Source organism: Pyxicephalus adspersus, chromosome 9 (assembly GCF_032062135.1).
Source record: "Pyxicephalus adspersus chromosome 9, UCB_Pads_2.0, whole genome shotgun sequence".
NCBI lineage: Eukaryota > Metazoa > Chordata > Amphibia > Anura > Pyxicephalidae > Pyxicephalus > Pyxicephalus adspersus.
Window position 1 is genome coordinate 53,839,249 of NC_092866.1, and position 19,879 is coordinate 53,859,127.

Genomic DNA, 19,879 nt, shown 5'->3' on the forward strand with positions numbered 1-19,879 from the left:
GGCTTGTAAAACTGCAGTGGGCAACACACCAAGAAATGTTGGATGGTAAAGATTTTATCTGTTACTTTAATTCTGCAACAGAGCAAACAATGCATTCCAATGTTACAGTATATAAAGTGTTTTCGTGCTAGGATTCTCCTTCACTTTCTGTCCTGGAGACAAAACAGAACAAAAGGTGAAAGGGAAATCTGTTGTCACCAGCCCAGGTATCGCCAACTAAACATTTCCCTGCTGTCCTCCTGGAAATGTAATTTAATTATTGTTTTAAATTCTCTTATTGAAGCAGTGTTATAGTCTTACATGTGAATTACACTTACATCCCGTGTCGCCAACAGACAGGTAGAGCCAGGTCACGATGGACAGCAGCAAAACGGTGACAATCAAGAGCCGGGACTTGTTGCGGCACGGACAAAGCATGATTCGGTCCCCGGAGCCTCCAATGTGCCTTCCAGGAATGGTCAGGTGGGGAAGTCCAGGATCACCGCCGGCAACATCCTACAACCTGTCAATCAGACAATGAGACGGTTAGTTCCAGGGCATGCTGGGGATCCGGCAATGCTGCAAACAGGTTGGATCAGTGCTGGTTAAACTTTAAATCAGAATGGATTAGGACAGCAGGAATTTGAGAACTGCTGGGGACAGAAGGTTGTAAACTGCTCCAATCTGATCGGGAAACACAAGACGAGGATGAAATCACTAAATTATACCATTTAGAAGGAAACTAGTGAATATATTCTATATATAAGAGGTGCTCACAGGCTGACCAAACACCTAGCTGGTAAATCAGCTGTAGTCATAGATCCATGATAAAGAAAAGGGCTGATGCTCTATGTGTGAAAGCAGTGGTCTCTCTCCAGTGGTCCAACACACCGACTGTGAGCCAGAGCCATTCACTCAGCAAAGTTCATTGCTGATTGGAGAGCCAGACTTGCATTGGGTGGGTCAGACGACAGCAGAAAATCCTCAGATTCCACACAAAGAGTAGTGGCTCTTCTCTGCAGCATGGTGGTGGGAGACGGGCCATTTCCCTATGGCAAGATAAACTGTAAGACTTATCCTTAACCTGGAATCTATTTAAAAGTTTCACAGAGGGAAGCTGAAGGCAAGGATGCTAAATCACATACCTTATATACATAGGACCACCAGAGGAAGCTTTCCTGCTGATCCAATGGCTTCTAAAGCAACATTTCAAATGCTTTACATAAATGAGTTTTTACTCCCTTGCAATGGTCCTTTCAACTTACAATATTTGCATATTGCAGGCCAGTCAGTTTCCTAGCTCCCCTTGTATATCATGGCCCTTTCCTCTTCTGGAATTGTCAAATTACTCCCTGTGCTGGTCCAGCTCTTCCACCCCTCACCTTGTCACGTGACCTTTAATGTTGCTGCTGAAGAAGGAAAGCTATAGGGTGTTACTTGAGTGACAGCTCGGAGTCTCTGGGGTTGCTGGTCACTTTTAAGGCGGTGATGCCCAGCAGCAATCTCTGGCTGTCTGTAAGCCTACACAAGGGAGACCAATACAGTTCTCCAACATCCAATAAATTTATAGATTTTAAATGTACACATAACCCTATAGGAAGATTTTTGTTAAAATAAATGAACTGGTAACAGGATCTCTTTAGGGGAAAAAAAGTCCATTACTAGAAGTGCAGAACAATAGGAATCATTGGCGGTTTATTTTCCGGATTATGATCAAAGCCATCTCACAGAGCACCAGCCATACAATTAGTTCCCCGACGGCTTAACTCTGGGCTTCTAAACTTTCATGTAGTGGGAATAAAGTCAAAAGGAATCAGGCACTCAGACATGCAGACTTCCTCCCAGCCCTCCCAAAAACACGAATCACAAATTTCCTTTTTAAGATAAAAAATATAGGGGAAGGGTGGAGACACTCATTAAAGGAGATTTCCAGTTCTTGCAGAATTCCCCCTTCGCTTGGCTTTGGATACAAACAGCAAACAGACTGTAAACTGTCCAACACATTGCAGCAAAATCCTAGCTTAAAAAAGGAACCAAAATCCAACATGGCCCCCAAAAAAAAAGAAAGAATAGATCAGGTTTGATTTTGCTGGATCACCCAGCTTCACTGCTAAAAGTGTATCCTCCAGCCATGGAGAGCATTGATAAATCAGGCCCAATGCAAATCTCTGTGGTATATTGAGCTTTCTCTGGTATCAAATGCTTACAACTACAGGTATTCCCCCATAGCCCAGCTTGGAGTGGCTGTTTATAGGCTGTCAAAGTGTAATAAAAGTCAGTATTTGTATTAGCACATGTGCACAGGGGGCTCACAGAAAAGGACCAAGGACTACCTGGACCAACAAGGGGACATCCACTCAAATCACCAGTGTGCAATTTGCCCAACAAAAAGATTACACGTTTGACACCTTTCACCTCAATTTCAATTACAAAAAAAAAAAACAGGACCTTTTTACCAGGTCTGATGTTGAATGTACTTCTTACCCTAGGGTGGCCCTAAAGCAATCTTTTCATAGAACCTTTAGAGACCAGATTGGAACGTTTATGGCAGCACTGAGCATTGACAAAAGCTGACATATGTATCCTGCAGGTGAAACTGCTGCCCCATTTAGCCAGATGAAAGGTATTAGATATGTATGTATGTGTGTGTATATATATATATATACACACACACACACACACACACACACACACACACACACACATACATATACATACACAGACACACACATATACAGGTAGTCCCAGAGTTAAGGACATCCGTTTTACGAACGACTCCTAGATACAAACAGGGCTTCACCTGCTTGTGTGCAGGATGGAGGCTTGATGCTGGGGGGAGGGGGGCAGTTGGCATGACTTGCAGAAGAAATCTTTCTCTGTTCTGAATCTCTTGTAACTCTTTAATGACCAAGACAAACTCTGCAGTTGTTTCTTTTTGCATATCAAAGCATTAACTCACAGTGATGATTTTATACAGTAACTGACACCATGCTGCCTAATAATATGTTGGGAAAACATCTGTCCTAATTTAATTTATTAAAATAATGTACTTGTCCCGACTTACATACAAATTCAACTTTAGAACAAACCTACAGTCCCTATCTGGTATGTAACCCAGGGATTCGGTGTGTATGATTTTATTTATATACGTACACACACACACACAAACATAAATTACTGCTTTAACCACCTAAGCGTTACACTGAGGTCTAGATTTCTGTACCAAAAGTGATCCACTGTTTTTCATGAAATTTTTTTTTAAATTGTAGACCTGTAACTTACAGAAATATGTCCGAACAGGGGTTCTAGTAGATAATATGAATATAAAAAATGTTTGAAACACACAATCATGTAAAAAAAAAAAAAATTAATTTTAATAAAATTAAAGGAAAAACACAAAAATCAGCAATGTAAACAAATCATAAATATTGAAAAAGCAGTAACTCTGTATATTGTAAAGTACTATATTATTCTAAAACACCTCCCTAGTGTGGCAATTTTTAAAACTTTGATTCTGTATTTATTGGAGTTTGTTTTGAATTATTTTGTATTTGATTGCATACGGGAGTTTGTATCCAATCCAATACAAAATAAGAATTTGAATTTCCAAGTTATTTACTTTTATTTTATTTTTTTGTATTGGATTGGATGCTGGAGTTTGTATCCAATCCAATACAAAATGACAGTTTGAATTTACCAGGTATATACTTTGTATTTATTTGAATCATTTTGTATTGGATTCAATACAGGAGTTTGTATTGAATCCAATACAAAATGAATGAATGAGTTTCAGTTTGAATTTCCCGCACACGCGCCGACGTCATCACGCACGCAGGGAGGAGCCGTCCGGTTTTTTTTTTCTCCGCCGGACGGCTTCTCCCTGCAGAGATCATCCGGCGCTGGAACGAGGAGGACGTGGGACGATCAGCGGGTCCAGGTAAGATGCCGGCCGGCATCTTGTGTTCCACCAGCCGGCATCTTGGGCCGCTTGCCCGGCGGATCACAGGATGCCGGCGGGCGGAACACAAGATGCCGGCCGGCATCTTACCGGTCCTGCTGTCACCCGACGAAGGCACCCGACGCTGGAGAGATCGGCGGACGATGATCGATGGAGGACGACGCTGGATGAGCACAGGGGGACCAGGTAAGTATGGATGTACAAAATCTCGGGCTTAACCATCCTTGCAGTTTTTTTTTGCCTGAGCGAAGGTCGGGCTTAACTGCAAGGAGGTTAATATTTATCAAAACAAATCTTGAACTAGTCCATAAGTGGTAATCGGTCCCATTTCTGTATACATCATACCTATACCTTGCAGAGTATACAGCTGTCAGTATCAGGAATGCTTAGTCCTGCAGACATCTTGTTCTCAGAGTCTGTCCTAGGATGCCAAATAAAAGGACAGTTTTGGGTTTGTTAGACAAGTATCCGCTGATCGCTGCGTCCTCCCCTGCCCTTCCTGCTATGGGGCTCCAGGGAAACTACTAACAGGAGCGAGTGAAATGGTTTTCAGATAAACAGACTGTATTCTATACTATGTGCACGCAGAGCAGACACAGGCATGTTCTATTAGATACAGACACTTTTTTTTATATTATAACCAGTTCAGTGTTGGACACACAGGAGCTAAATGTTGTGCCAATGACTGTGGAGTGTTGGAGGACTAGATGTGTTTTATATACAGCAGAGCAGTAAAGGAGGGAGAGGGAAAATAAACTATCCCGGATCATAACTATATGTAGATTTCAGTTTAAGCTATTGTGCAACAGAGCAAATCAGCAAATCAGATATGGATAGCTTGGAACGGTCACCAACCAGTAGTCCGTGAGAAAATTTTGGTGATTCACAGAAAAATTTGGACATTATTTTTTTTTTAATAATAAAACTTCTAATAAATACTTATATTGTGAATGACAATTTTCCCCTTTATATTGCACAAAACTCACAAACTGTACTAGATGGAGGCGCAGCGTGAAGTCAGTGTAGTCTTAGGTTGTATGAGGCAACCGTTACCGAGCCATACGCTTCAGTATTGTTTCCACCATTACAACAATCACCCCGCTCCGCCAATATCGATTCTCATCCGATTGTTTTATTTTATTTATTTCTCAGATGATCTTTTAGGTAAGTATGACCTTAGCTGTGTATTTTCTTTACCTGTTATATTTAATGGCATTAAATAGTTTGACTTTGATAACTATCATTTCTTGTTTGAGAAAAACCAAACAAATATTTTGCATTTCTTTAGTAATACCAAAGATAATACAACTAATGATAATAGTAACAATAGTAATACTTCACTTAACTGTGAGCTGATCAATGAATCAGAGCCTCCACAGTCCTTGTCAGGCACCATTAGGAAGATCATTATTTTATTATATAAATGTATTTATCTTTTTTTTAAAAATTCATATTAATGGTCCGTGGGATTTAAAATATGAATTTAGTGGTCCGTGAAGTCTGAAAGGTTGGCAACTGCTGGCTTAGAACATATGTTAAAGGGAAATCAAATATTGTAGCTATGCTCGCTGAGCCTGAAAGGGACACAGAATATAATTTTTCTTTCAGTATCATGCTCAAATTCCCATTACAAATTAATAACCATTCACATTTAAAGATTTAAAACTTATGATTTTCAATCATTTTACTCTTAGAGACAATAATAAGCCTGCAGTAAATATGTTTTGGAATAGCTCTCCTCATCATAAGCCAGGGTTTCTCCTATGTGGGGAAGACTGATGAACTACAATAAAGTGTAGATGAAATTACAATACTGAGCAGGTAACATTGTGCTCCTTGTATTTATCTATATATGACAATGTTCTCCCCGGCCCCTTTTAGCTGGGCGCAGTACCGAGCACTTTTCAGTAGCCACCCGGCTGTTTTTGGGTAGTTACTGAATAGTTTGTCTATATACTGGGGCTGCCACCCGCCTACAGCTTCTTTCTACTCAGCTATATAAAAAATTCTGAGGAGAATCTATAAAGAATATCAAATGCCAAAAGCATTGGAAAAATTGGTAATTTCACCATCCTGGAGACACAACCACAGGCAAGAGGATGACTGTTTCTTACAGAATTGCAACAACAAATACAAGTTTAAAGAATTCTCCCCACCACTTTGTCTCGGTGCCTGTAAAAATTATAGACTTTTAAACCTTTCCAACGCCACACAAAAGCAAAAGTTTTGATTCTTAGTTATAGTTTAACCATAAGCGCTCACAACTATTTTCCAAGACTCTGTCCTCGCTAATCTTCTAGTAACGTTCTGCACCATTACCCTGACAAAAGCAGTAATAAATGAGCAAGGAAAACACATAGTAAAAAAGTCCAGGGAGTGCTAAGAGTCTGAAGAATTTCAAACAACTTAACATCTCCCCATCCCCCTCTTAAATACATATTGGGAAAAAAAGAATAAAATCGGTAAACTTCAGAAATTCCTAAGACGCTTCACCCCACAGGCCAGCTCCCCCCTATATGAAGCTCAGACGCCCTCCTCTCCTATACGGCCCATAATTACACCACTCTATGGAATTTTAATTTCTAATCCATTAACTGCGAGCCTCTGTTAATAAGGTGATTATGGAAGAACTGGAAGAGGGAAGACTTGCTTCCAGCTATATGTCTGGGCTCGTTAGTGCGAGCCATTTATTAACCTATTAAAAGGCAGGATTCATTCTTAGATAAGGCAATACCAGCTTTACAAATAATGAGAGGCCCTTCTATTAAACCATATGGGTATAAATCATTCCCATTGTCCCTCTACAAATATATAAAACTAATATTTAAGAAAACCCACACTTTGTGTTGCTTGGGGAAAGTAAAAGCTGGCTTGACAGCGGGTTTGCTATACCAGGAATGTGCATAGCCCTAAGGAGAATTTGAGTTGTTTTCGCTTGCAAAATTCTTTGTCATGTTTATACCTTACCTAATGTAGCTACCCGACATCTGCAATTCACACAGCACCTAGAAGTAAGGAAAGAAATCCGGATACAGAGGGCACCTAGTCTGCGATGGAAGGTGGCCCAAGAATTACCTTTGGTGAATCCACCATCAAAAGGCAGAACGGTGGCAGTTTTTAAAGGGTCATTATTATTATTATTATTATTATTATTATTATTATTAATAATAAACAGTATTTATACAGCGCCAACATATTACACAGCGCTGTACATTAAATGGGGGTTGCAAATGAGACAGATACAGACAGGGACACAGGAGGAGAGGACCCTGCCCCGAAGAGCTTACAATCTAGGAGTCATCAGGCTTCTTATGTGTTCTTATTGCAGAGAAAGTGTGTGTGGATCACAAAAGTAAGTGCAGTGTTCTCCCCGGCCCCTTTTAGCTGGGTGTACCACCCGGCTCTTTCTGAGATGTTAGGGCACAATACAGAGGCTGCCACCCACCTACAGCTTCTTTCTATTCAGCATTTTGGGCAGAACACTGGAGTGTATTGGTTTACTAATGCTTTGCCAAGTGTTTATACGAGTTGCTAAATATTTGCCTGAAATACATTTAGCATCTTGGAATTGCACTTTTACTGCCATGTGAACTCTACTCCAGGGGGTCCAACAAGACAGATACCTACTTACACAAAAAGGGAAAAAAACACCCATGTCCCCATAACCGTATATTTCCTGACAGCAGTCCCCATATCTCTTCTATAATTTATACAAGATTTCTGGAGACTAGATCAGTTACCAGCAAGACGCCCCACCATGTCACGTCACTGGTTTTACCATTACAGTAATAGGAAATAGGCAAAGTAGAAAGGAACGTAATGCTGGATACAAAGCATGAAAAAGAAAAAACAGGACACATACACACACAGCACTTTCTGGCACACACCGATAGTGGTTCTGTAGATTTTACCCTCTATATTGATTTCTTTAGGTCAACTTACAATCTATTCAATTAAACATCTGAAAAAAAAAACAGATAAAATAGTAAAGTCTACCCAAGAATGGCCAGATTTACAAAGCCCCAGCCAGCATTAAAACTTTTCACAACTTATGCAAAACTTTAAAGAGTTTCGGCTTGACATTTTTGGTCACTGGCCAAGGTAAACTAAACCCACCAGGTTTCACCTATAAGGTAAACTAAACCCACCAGGGTTCACCTATAGCTGAAATATTCCCTTCGAGCCGCACAATGCTGTGCACTTCACAAAGTAACATACGGATGACTGCAAGAGGACGACTACAAATCAAAGGCGCAACATACAAACAAATCACTGTATTCTGTACCTGCATTGCTAATCACTGGGGAGGAATCATAGCCGGAGGAGGGGGCACAGGAGATAGAGGCTTTGTCTGTACCCCTTCTGTGCAGAATGTGAGGAGGAGGTGAATGGTAAGGAGCTGAACACATGGAGGGGGGAGCAGAGCTGCGAGTAGGTGTGTGAGGAGGTGAATGAGAAGGTGGAGTAACAAACGTGTCAGAAGTTAAAGAATGGTAATCAAATCCAAGTTCAAGGTCAAAACTTTCCAAGTTGTGAACAAAGAAAAGTTTAAAGAGCTCCCATCAGCAGAGGCAGATCATGTGCCATGTTGAGGTGCATTGCGGCAAGGTAAAATGGTCAGGTACGGACAGATCAAACACATTATAATGATTTACATTAAGTGAAAGGCATCCTGTACGTAAAATGATGGCACCCATACACAAGGATTTTTCTGGATACACTGGAATACATTCCCACTATCTTCCCACTAGCACTTCTGATGTAAGTGCTCTGTAAAGCCAATGATGGTGATCGGGTAGATCCTTGTACTACACCACTGTTGGTATATTTAGCAGATTTCACAGATTATATCTAGTGTTTGGTCAGCATAATAGCTCAATAAGATAGATATGCGAGAATGGAACATATTTAGGGGTTGCCCTAGGAAGAGATAATGCCGATAGCATAGTAAATACTGAATGGAGTTATACAACTTACTAGCAAATCTCTAATTGGGCAGAAGGTGTTTACTGCTCCTAAAATGAAAAGATGGCTGCATCCTCAATCATAGGAGCCACCACCTGTGTGTATTTGCGATCTGCGTCATTTATTGTCAATGACAACACATCAAACTGATGCACCTCCAACACGTGGTGATTTGTTATGTTTTGTTGCCTTGCATCACAGAAAACTGTTTTTCAATTTTTGGAACATTCTTCTGTATTGGCAGTATATTTATTTGAATAACCTGCTCTCTTTGCTCTTCCAATGACCTTCCACTGACTTCTTCACTTATAACCTCATCACACACACGGTTCCAAGACTTTTCTAGAGCTGCCACCACTCTCTGGAATGGTCTTCTTCGTCCTTTTCGGCTTGCTCCTACTTTCTGCTCATTTAAAAGTGCACTCAAAACCCATTTTTTCTAATTTTCCTACCCATCCTATTCTGTCTTTTGAAACCATCACTACTTCCCACCACTACATATCTCCCATCCTATTGTGTTTTTTCCCCACCTCCTAGATTGTAAGCTCTTTGGAGCAGGGTCCTCTGCTCCTGTGTCACTGTCTGTATTCGCCTGTCATTTGCAACCCCTATTTAATGTACAGCGCTGCGTTATATGTTGAAAAAAATATAACTTTTAACGCCATTGTGATACATTGCTGCTTCTTCAACATAATGCTCTGGATACAATCAGATGCTCATTATGTTAATGATAAACAGATTGCCGAGATGAAAACTATTTACTATGTGTCTCTACTTCTGCAAACGACAGCCTACAGTCCAAAGGGACATTTAAATGTAGTGCAAACCAGTAAATATACAAGCTGCTGTTCCAAAAATATGAACACGCTACAGATGATACCAAAACAGTCCAGCATGAGAAGAAGGTTGCAGGGCAGAGACAAATATTAAACGACTGCAGACACTAAAATGCCTGCTGAATCCATATGCCTGGTGTTGAAATACTTTTTGGGTTAAAGGAAAGGTTCATCGGTCAGGAAGGCTATAGCTTGCCGAAATATCCTGAAAAACCGTACCCCATATCTTTAAACCCAACATATAGAATGGGCTATCTGACAGCTGTAGCTTTACCCAAGCAGCAATGATTATTATTAATAATCAATATTTATATAGCGGCAACATATTACACAGCGCTGTACAAAGTCCATAGTCATGTCACTACCTGTCCCTCAAAGGAGCTCACAATCTAATGTCCCTACCATAGTCATATATCTTTATTACAGTCTAAGGTCAACTGCGGGGAAGCCAGCTAACCTAACTGCATGTTTTTGGATTGTAGGAGGTAACCGGAGTACCCGGAGGAAACCCACAAAAACACGGTGGGAACCTGCAAACTCCATGCAGATAACGTGCTGGCCGAGATTTGAACCCGAAACCTAGTGCTGCAAAGGCCAGAGTGCTAACCACTGAGCCACCATGCTGCCTGTAAAGGAAGAATCAGCATCAGCTATAGCCGATTCTTTCTTTTTCTTGCCGGAAAATGCGCTTAAACAATGCAGTCAGAGCATACATTTCAAACTCTGAATTTTTGGGTAATGTAGGTGTTAATTCTGCCCACACACGGCACAATTGCCCCAGCTTGGCGCAGAATAATTGTAGTAATGCAGGGGGAGAAAGGGAGCAAGGCTTGTATGGTGGTCACAAAAAAACAAATAATCTTTGGCGTTCAGATACAAAGAGATGCACATAGACACAAACCTGTCCATGCACAAAGTGTTAAACTGGAACTATACTTCACCAAATCTGTGAGCAGGTAAGTTGTTTATTGCAAAAGGGAAAGGTGATGTCCCTTCTGCAATACAGCAAACTTATCTGCCTGTTTTTCTATAATGTGCACAGCTGAGGGGAATTCATTAACTTCTGTGTGCACATGCTAGAGATTTGTCATTCCTATCTGGGCAAATAAAAGGGCCAAATATTCTAAACCCAGAAGAGGACCAGTTGAAGATGCCCAGGATGGAGCAAGAGGAGGTGAGTTTACTTAAACTCCAAACTGCCAGATGGGTTTATGTAATTGCAGAATAGTCATAGTCTGTCCCTTCTGCAATAAACAATCTGTCTGCTCCCAGTTTTTTATACTTACAGTTCTGCTTTAAGTCTTTGTAAATGTATAAGTACCTGGTTTTGTAATAGTTATGCCGTACTTACTGTCTGAAGGGTATGTGCAAGGTTTATGTTACATGGAGCCTGCAGATGGTGGGCATTATGAATGATTGTAACCGACCAACAGCTAATAGAAGCATGTCTTTCACGTACTTTGGTAATTGGCTCAAATACTACTGTGCACCATAATAACCATCATACCTACACCCAAGCCCTGTGTTATATGGCACATACACTTCAGGCTGATAGTTCTGCACTAGTTCTGCACTGCAAACACAATATAAAATAGAAGAAAGTAAATGTACATTACATTTTCAAAGACTTATAGCAGAACCAAACTCATTGATACTGACCTGAACCTTCTGTATCCAGATCCTGGTTGGCCGGGATGGCATTTACTCAATTAAATCCTGACATGCACAAGGGATGCTGGGATTGCTAGGTATACCCTAGCAATGATCAGGCAAAAGAGACGCCTTCCTGCAATAAACACTTCCCTCATCGTCAACTTTTTAAAGTGGGACTTTAGTTACACTTTTCATTGCGCTTCTCAGTACTTTCCCCATGTCTGCCCAATACCTTTCAAGTTTCCTAAAGCAGACCAAAACAAAAAAGTCACCATGAGGTAGAGAAAACTGACAAAAGGGACATGCAAGGTCTCTTGTGTCAGAAAATAAAGCTCTGGCTCATAGTATCTTTTTGTTTTAGTTGTAGTGTAAAGCTCGGCTGTGTCTGTGGCTGCAGCACATAGAGAGCCAGGCACAATGTAATTCCTGCCAAGTGCCATGTGGTGCCATAATCTGCAAGTACGCTTGAATCAACAAATCGCTCTTCAAATCGATGATAGATTTTTGTTTAGATTACCTAGACAGACACATTAAAAGTTTCCTATGCTTACACCTGTGTAGTAAAAAATGACCAGTGGCCTATGGAACGTGCAGCCCAGCCTTGGTTGCTACAGCTGAACCCCATCTATAAGCTGTTCAAAGTATTTTTAAAACCAAAATACTTTTGAGAGTAAGGCTATGTACACACATCAGAGGATCCTCGGCTGGTACATTCGTGTTCATTTTGGACATGTGTACAATATCATTTTATTACTACACAGAATTTATTTAGTGCTGACATACTATACAGCGCTGTACAAAGTCCATAGTCTTGTCACTAGCTGTCCCTCGAAGGGGCTCACAATCCAATGTCCCCCACCATAGTCATGTCTTTAATACAGTCAATTTTGGGGGGAAGCCAATTAATCTAACGGCATGTTTTTGGATGCGGGAGGAAACCCACGCAAACACAGGAAGAACCTGCAAACTCCATGCAGACAGTGTCCTAGCTGAGATCTGAACCTGGGACCTAGCGCTGCAAAGGCCAGAGTACTAACCACTGAGCCACCGTGCTGCCCATACAGATCCTCTCTCACGTCCTGTCCTAACAGGAAGTGATAGAAATCTCTCCGACAAGAAAAGACACTTGACACTGGATCAGATGCCCCTATTGGAGATATCACCTTTATTCCCATTCCAGTGACTGCACAATTCTGGAACTCTCGTCACTTTTCCCTCCCAGTGACAGCAGTGAATATAATTATTGGAGATGAATCTCTTCATTATGAACCATATATAAACCTGACAGAGGTTTAACTTTTCAATACCCTTCACACTCTCCAAAACTAAAATAGTTTTGGCTCCTTTTGTACAAGGACAATCATTTCCTGGCAGGCAGCAGGACAGACACAGCGCGCCCACGTCTGCAGATTAGAACAAATCTAAAACCTGATACAGTATGAAACGGATACAATTCACCCAGGAATAAAAATCTTTTCCCAGTATACCAGCAATGGATACAATCTTGTTTGGTGTATTGTGTCGGAAAGCTATCATGAAATCTGTGATCCCTGCTTAGATCAGCAACCCTAAATGATGGTTTGCATTCCTAGCATGCAAGCAAGCAAAAATCAGCAGCTATAGAGTCTTAACCCTTTACTGACCGGAGGAGTGTACAGGCAGATGTGAGCAGATGCCAGTCTGAAATGTAAATATGCCAATCACAGTGTCAGCCCCAGGGATCACTCACCTTATGAGGGGTAGCCAGGGTGCAGGACTGTCCTTGGGAAAAGTTGTATAAGATGAGAGCAACACAGGAAAACTTTTACTTTTGTCTTGCAGCAGAAGGGGGTATGTAATTGTATCCTCCTGCTTGTCTCAGCTTCAAAGACCATGAACAGAAAAAAAAAAGTCCTACCCCTCCCACACCTGCAGACAGACCAACTCCCTCCCCCAGCCAATTAGCCACCTCCCAACCCAGCATGGAATGACATACACTCTGCTGGGATAAAGGCTGAAAAACCACTTATCACCTCCGCCATACTGTGTATAGGACCAGGACTTGTCATTTAAAGTTCCACTTTTGGTAAATCCCTATCAGACCGGTCACTATTGCAGAAAGAGCAATGTCCATTCTGCAATAATCTCTCCTATTTGCCTGATTGCTCTGGGTTGCGGAGCTGGAGATGCACCTCTTAGATTGTAAGCTCTTCGGGGTAGGCTCTTCTCCTCCTCCTGTGTCACTGTCTGTATCTGTCTGTCATTTGCACCCCCTATTTAATGTACAGCGCTACGTAATATGTTGGCGCTATATAAATCCTGTTTATAAATATAAAAATGCACAGCATCGGCTTTAGTTGCCAGGATTGCTGGCATTTCCAGTTTCTTTTGCGCACGCCAATAATAAATAAACTCCTGCGCAAGCCACACTGGCTCAGCCAATCAAAACTTTCCTTTAAAAATCTATAAGTATGTGTAGATGGGGGTTGTTGTCAATTGCACACTTTTCCATCTAAATGAAGTGCTGCTGAAATGCATGCATTCAAATGCAAAGAGCTGTGTTTGACCACCTCATCTCTAATTTCATGCATTTCAATACCAGCAGCTGCAACCAACACAATACCCAGGAAAGAGGATCAAACGCAGCAGCCTTGGAACGGTCATCCACCCTGTATCATTATTATTAAACAGTAGTTATATAGCACCAACATATTATGCAGCGGTGTATAATAAATAGGGGTTGCAAATGACAGACAGATACAGACAGTGACACAGGAGGAGGAGAGGGCCCTGCCCCGAAGAGCTTACAATCTAAGAGGTGGGGAAGCTCCATACAATAGGAGGGGGGATATGAATTGGTGGGTAAGTAGTGACCATTGTAGCATTGAACTGAATGGGAATCGGCTAATCTGCGTTTGATGAGGGTTTTAAATGCTACAAAACAGTGCCTGGAAACCAGTGCCTATTTAATGTACAGCGCTGCGTAATATGTTGGTGCTATATAAATCCTGTTTATTATTATTATTATTATATTATATATATATATAATAATGTCCAATAGTGTTGGGGTGCTCACCAATGGTAGCACGCAAGGATGTTGTATTCTTTTGCTCCTCTCAGCGGCATCCTTGCATGCCAGGATGATCTCTATTAGCAGCAGTATACAGTGTCAGATGAAGGACAGGCACTGGCAATTCATTAAAAGAAGATTTCCAAACCACAGTAAAGGGATTTCGAAAAGAATTGTGAGCTAACTTTGCTATTTGGCAAGTACGGTACAAGAGGCTGCATGTTCTGTACATGTTGTCCAAGCTGAAGGCACCGTAAAAATGGTCAGGCCTTGGAAGATCTCATAGTTTGAAGCAACTCACAACTGCAAATGTGTGCCACCTTACAGCTTAAGTGGAACTAACCCCTGCATTATTCACCTGTCCCCATTCCCTTGCAGGGGACACCCATCTTCTTTCCTTATTTCCTCTATGCAATGTTTGGCCACCTTGATTGCCTGGGCTGGGATGATTTATCTCCCAAACACCTTCAATCATTTCGTGCACAAGCAGAGGAAGCCGGGTATCCGGGCATTTTTTTTCTTGGCTTTGGATACTCTGTATAAAAGGATAATTGCACTTTTATACAAAGTTCACTAATCCTTCTCACCCTAGGGAGGGGGTTCTGGGACTACAGGGCAAATGCCATGAGAGGGACTACGAGACACAGCTGTCATCCAGATATTCTGATCTCCAATAACGGATTGATAATAAATATAGTGCAAAAGCACAATCCCCCCGTGGCCAATTTTTTCTGCAACAAAGGCAGAACGGTGCATTTCTTGCGCTATATATATGGAAAAGGCATATTCAGGGCCAGATCTCGAATTATAATAAGGTTTACCTTTCCTTTATTTACTTAACTTATGTGGGATGCCAGGATGAGATGCAGACATTAAACAGGTACAACATGTCAGATCAGACCGTTTAATCCTTCAGCGCCAATTTGATCCTTCAAACTCTTCCCTATTAACATTGCTTTAACTAAGGGGTCCTCTGCCAGGTCATACGATTTCTCGAGGCCTTTGTTCTCTTTTCCCTGCTTTGGAGCTTGACAGTCTACAATGCTGCAGAGATCCAAAATCCGCCCCTACTTGTCCCCAGGGACAGCAAACTCCCTGTACACGCTCTTATCTGGACTACTGTATCCTCCTCCTCTCTGGTCTTCCACTAACCGGACTCTCTCCTCTACAATCTATTATGAATGCTGCAGCCATACTCATCCATCCTTCCCACCGCTCCTCTTCTGCTGCATCTCTTTGTAGTTCTCTTTATTGGCTTCTATTTCATCTTAAAATCAATTTCAAGCTCCTGTGCTTTGCCTTCAAATCTCTCCACAGTTCTTGTCCCACTTACATTTCTGACCTGATAGTAAAATACTCCCCTAGCCACTCTCTTCACTCCTCCAATGACCTACTAATGACTTCCTCACTCATAACCTCATCACAAGCACAGCTCCAAGACTTTTCTAGAGCTGCCCCAACGCTCTGTAATGGTCTTCCTCGTCCTATTCGTCTTGTTCCTACTTTCTGCTCATTTAAAAGAGGGCTCAAAACCCATGTTTTAAAACTTGCCTACTTATCTTTTTCGGTCTCCGAAAACTCTCACTACTCACCCACCATTCCATATGCCTCTACTATTGTGTGATACTTCCCCCACCTCTTAGATTGTAAGCTCTTCGGGTCAGGCCCTCTCCTCCTCCTGTGTCACTGTCTGTATTTTGTCATTTGCACCCCTTATTTAATGTACAGTGCTGTGTAATGTGTTGCGACTATAAAAATGCAGTTTTTTTAATAATAATAATTCTGAGGTCAGCACTGCTATATCTAGTACTAGACTACAAGCCCTGGCCGACATGATGACCTGTACTTGGAGGAGAATCTATGACAGCTTACGATTACAAGAAAATTATGAATGATGCAGGCCGTCATTCAGCCTGGAAGAGATGTTGTGCTGAACCTCAATATGGTAAGTTTGCAGACAACAGCACCAAAAAGGAGTTGAGTATTGCAACCAAACTGGAGACCCGCTTTAAGGTGCAGAGATCTCAATGCCTGGGTATATTAAAAGCTTGTAGACAAAACAAGAAGCCAGACGTCATCCAAAAACTGAAAATATCAGTTCTGGGTGGACCAGTCCCTTAAATAACTATGCTGTGAGCACATTAGCAGTTTGCTTATCTTTAGTACAGCGAGCAAGCTGCCGCTACGGAGGATCAGAGACTGCCCTGTTATTTCACAGGTTTATATTTGGTTTAACAATTACGTCCGTCACCTGAAATCAACATTAAGTCCACTTTATCTTTAAAGTAACAAGCACACACAGATCTGGATGGTGGAATTTAGCATCTACGAGTGTGGATAGGATACCCCATCAAACATCCCTTGTGACAGCTCCTGGAAGCCACATTCTGGACAGGAGCCAGACAACAAACTTGTACTTGGTGCCCCAAAGAGTGCTGGGAAGGAGAGAATGGCAGCAATGCACACTGCATTATATATATATATATATATATATATATATATATATATATATATATATATATAGTAGATCAGTACAATAATGTACGAATTAAAGCGTACCTAAACTCAGAATTTTCACTTTCCATAAAAGGGTAGACAATTCTTTTATGTAAAGTAAAAAATCTGTTTGTTATTTTTTTAGGCACAGTGCACAGAGAGATTGGCAAGTTTTTTTTACCATCTACGTCACCCGATCTTACCCCTGTGTTGGGTGACGTAGAAAGAAGAAGTTGGAAGAAGAGTTCTCCTCTTCTTCCGAAGAGAAGATGGTGGCGCCCATAGCGCCGGCCCGAAGATGGATGCCAGGACGACACGGCAGCCAATAAAAGAGACCTCCAGATGGATCAGACTATCCTGCGGGTTTGAAGGTAAGTGTATTTTTTTTGGTTTTGAGGTTCTTTGAGTTTAGTTCCTCTTTAACTAGCCGACTTGTCTGTAAAGAAGTGGCAAGCAGAAGTCAGCAGCCGGAATAGACGAATGCATGAAATTTGGAATAGTGATGTAGATTCTCAGCTACACTTTGTTATTTGATGATATTCAATTAAGACAAGAAAAGATTAACATTGTTAAAGGATGAAACAGTGTAGAAAAAAAAAATAATCAATAACATTTGGCCAGATTTACATCTGTGTGTTGCAATGATGTAACACACAGAGCACCTTTAATTGTTTAATAAATCAGAACACTGTGTTGGGATTCTATTTAAAGCTCTCCAAGACTGGAGAAGGTGCTTATCGTAGAAGCGGGGAATCCAGCAATCCTGGATCAGATTTCTTAAAAATCATTTGCTCTTAGTTGGCAAATGGTTTCAGTCTTGGACTAGATCTATTCCAAGTTTGCTGGATCATCCAGGTTCTCCCATGATAGTCTATCTTCCCCAGACTTAAAGAGATTTATTAATTCAGGCCCATTGTATCAGTGCACCACAATGCACACATGTGAACCATCTGTATGCGCAGTACAAAAAAATAACACACGTCTTAAAGTTTCCATGGAAGTGCTGATAATATTAATGCAAGTTAATGTACTGCATATGTATGACAGTACTAGGCAAAGGAATGAGTTTCCTTTACTGGTCAGTAAGCTGCATGACCACTTGAGAAACCCATGTTTAGATTTTCCTAAAAACTCCAAAACCTATGCATGGCCGAAAACGCTTTGATGCTTCCACATGCCAGCACAACTGTTCACTGGAGCACCAAGAGGAAGAGTCATGTGCCCCCATACCTGAAAATTCAGAATATTCTCAGAAAGAAGTTGAAGTTCTTGAAGTTGGACCAGTTTTGTTTTTGCTTTTAGAAAATCTATGTTTGTAATGTAAGATTTATGTAATAATGTTACTAAAAATTAAGAGTGTAAATCTAAACCCTAAACCAGTGGTCGCCAACCTTTTCGGACCTACGGACCACTAAACTTACGGGCTTCGGACCGCACATGCACACGGTGCCATGTGTCACTCACAGCAAAGAAACTTCCCCCATAGTCTGCCATCGCAGATCTGAGCCTGTCCAGAGACACAACCCAGCCAGCACCCTGAGCCTGAAATCTGTACGGGAAACATGGTCCGCGGCTCTAGCCAGTGCGCCCCACCAGCAGGGTCTTCAACTGACCCCGCTGTGGACCAAAAAAACTTCCTCGCGGACCACCGGTTGGCATCCGCCGCCTTAAATGGTCAGTTTTGCAAAACGGAAACTTTCTGTTAGATAATGGAGAGTAAAATAGTCGTCTGATTTGCTGAATTTGTACACCCGCCGGTTACAAAGAACGTAAAGAATGACTGCGCTGGGTCCCAGGTTCGAAGTGTGGCCAGGACACTATCTGCATGGAGTTTGTAAGTTCTCCCCGTGTTTGTGTGAGTTTCCTCTGGGTACTCTGGTTTTCTCCCACATTCCAAAAACATGCAGTTGGGTCAATTAGCTTTCTACAAAATTGACCTTAGACTATGTTAATGACTATGGTAGGGACATTAGATTGTGATCCCCTTTGGGTGACAGCCTTTTAATTATATGTGTCAGCTCTATAGAAATACTGGAAAATACTAATAATGTTTACAGTTGGATTTCTACTTTTATTCCGTGAAGGAAATGCAGCCAGAGCAGTGGAAACATCCCAGAAGTTTATATAGCCTTAACCTTCACCCATACCTGAAATATCACTGCTGGACAGCCTGATCCTTTTATAAATATCCGGTGTCTAAAAGTAAAATCAGGCTATCATTTAGGGAATAAAAATACACAAAGGAATTTCCTTTTCTGTAGACCTTACAGTACCCTTTGTTGTGTGTAAAAGGGCGTAACTTACTATAAGGTGTGTATAATAATAGGATTACAATGAAAGGGACAATATTGTAGAAAGACAGGTCCTCGTTTTTTTCAGATTTCATAGTGACAGCTGCATTGTACAGAACTCTCTGGTAAGGGACACTGTGTACAGAGAGCGGCCTACAATGTTCTAGCCCCAGGGGACACAATCCTTCTGTCACCACGGGTCCATTAAGAGAATAAACAGCCCCAAGGCCACCTAATCATTGCTGACTGAAGGGGACAATGATTCACCCACTTAACTTTCCCTTGCAGAGGACGATCAGGCGCTGGAATGGCATCTAACAAATCATTCATGCCGTCCCTCCTACAGCTTGTACTGGACATCGTAGTCCTTGTCTGCAGCAGCTTCCAATACTGATGTCTATATACAAGTCACGTTTCTGCTATGCTGAGCAGGTGAGCTCATAATAAAACCTCCAACCCAAACTCTATAGCAGGGTTCTGAAGAACCCCAAGGTTCTTCCAGAGCATGCCAGGGGAGGAGGAACACCAATGATCTGTTTGGTTATCTGTAAGGCTACATACACATGTGCAATAATTGTCATTGGAACGGATCTTTCAAGGTCCTTTCAGACGACAAAAAACTGGACGATGCATGAACGAGTGCTGTACATAC

General features: G+C 41.5%; 1 protein-coding gene across 6 annotated transcripts in view; it reads right to left on the reverse strand.

Annotated features, from left to right (window-relative positions):
- LARGE2 (LARGE xylosyl- and glucuronyltransferase 2) overlaps window positions 1–19,879 on the reverse strand; it is a 54,182-nt gene that overhangs the window by 15,574 nt on the left and 18,729 nt on the right. For 4 of the 6 annotated variants that reach the window (XM_072422047.1, XM_072422046.1, XM_072422045.1 and 1 more), the window contains one exon: window positions 318–502. In XM_072422047.1, the coding sequence (XP_072278148.1) occupies window positions 318–417 (100 nt within the window). In that variant the 5' untranslated portion in view covers window positions 418–502. Of the gene's footprint in view, window positions 1–317; window positions 503–8,222; window positions 8,338–13,120; window positions 13,258–19,879 lie in introns of those variants that run through there. The other 2 variants (XM_072422044.1, XM_072422048.1) reach the window with 2 other exon arrangements.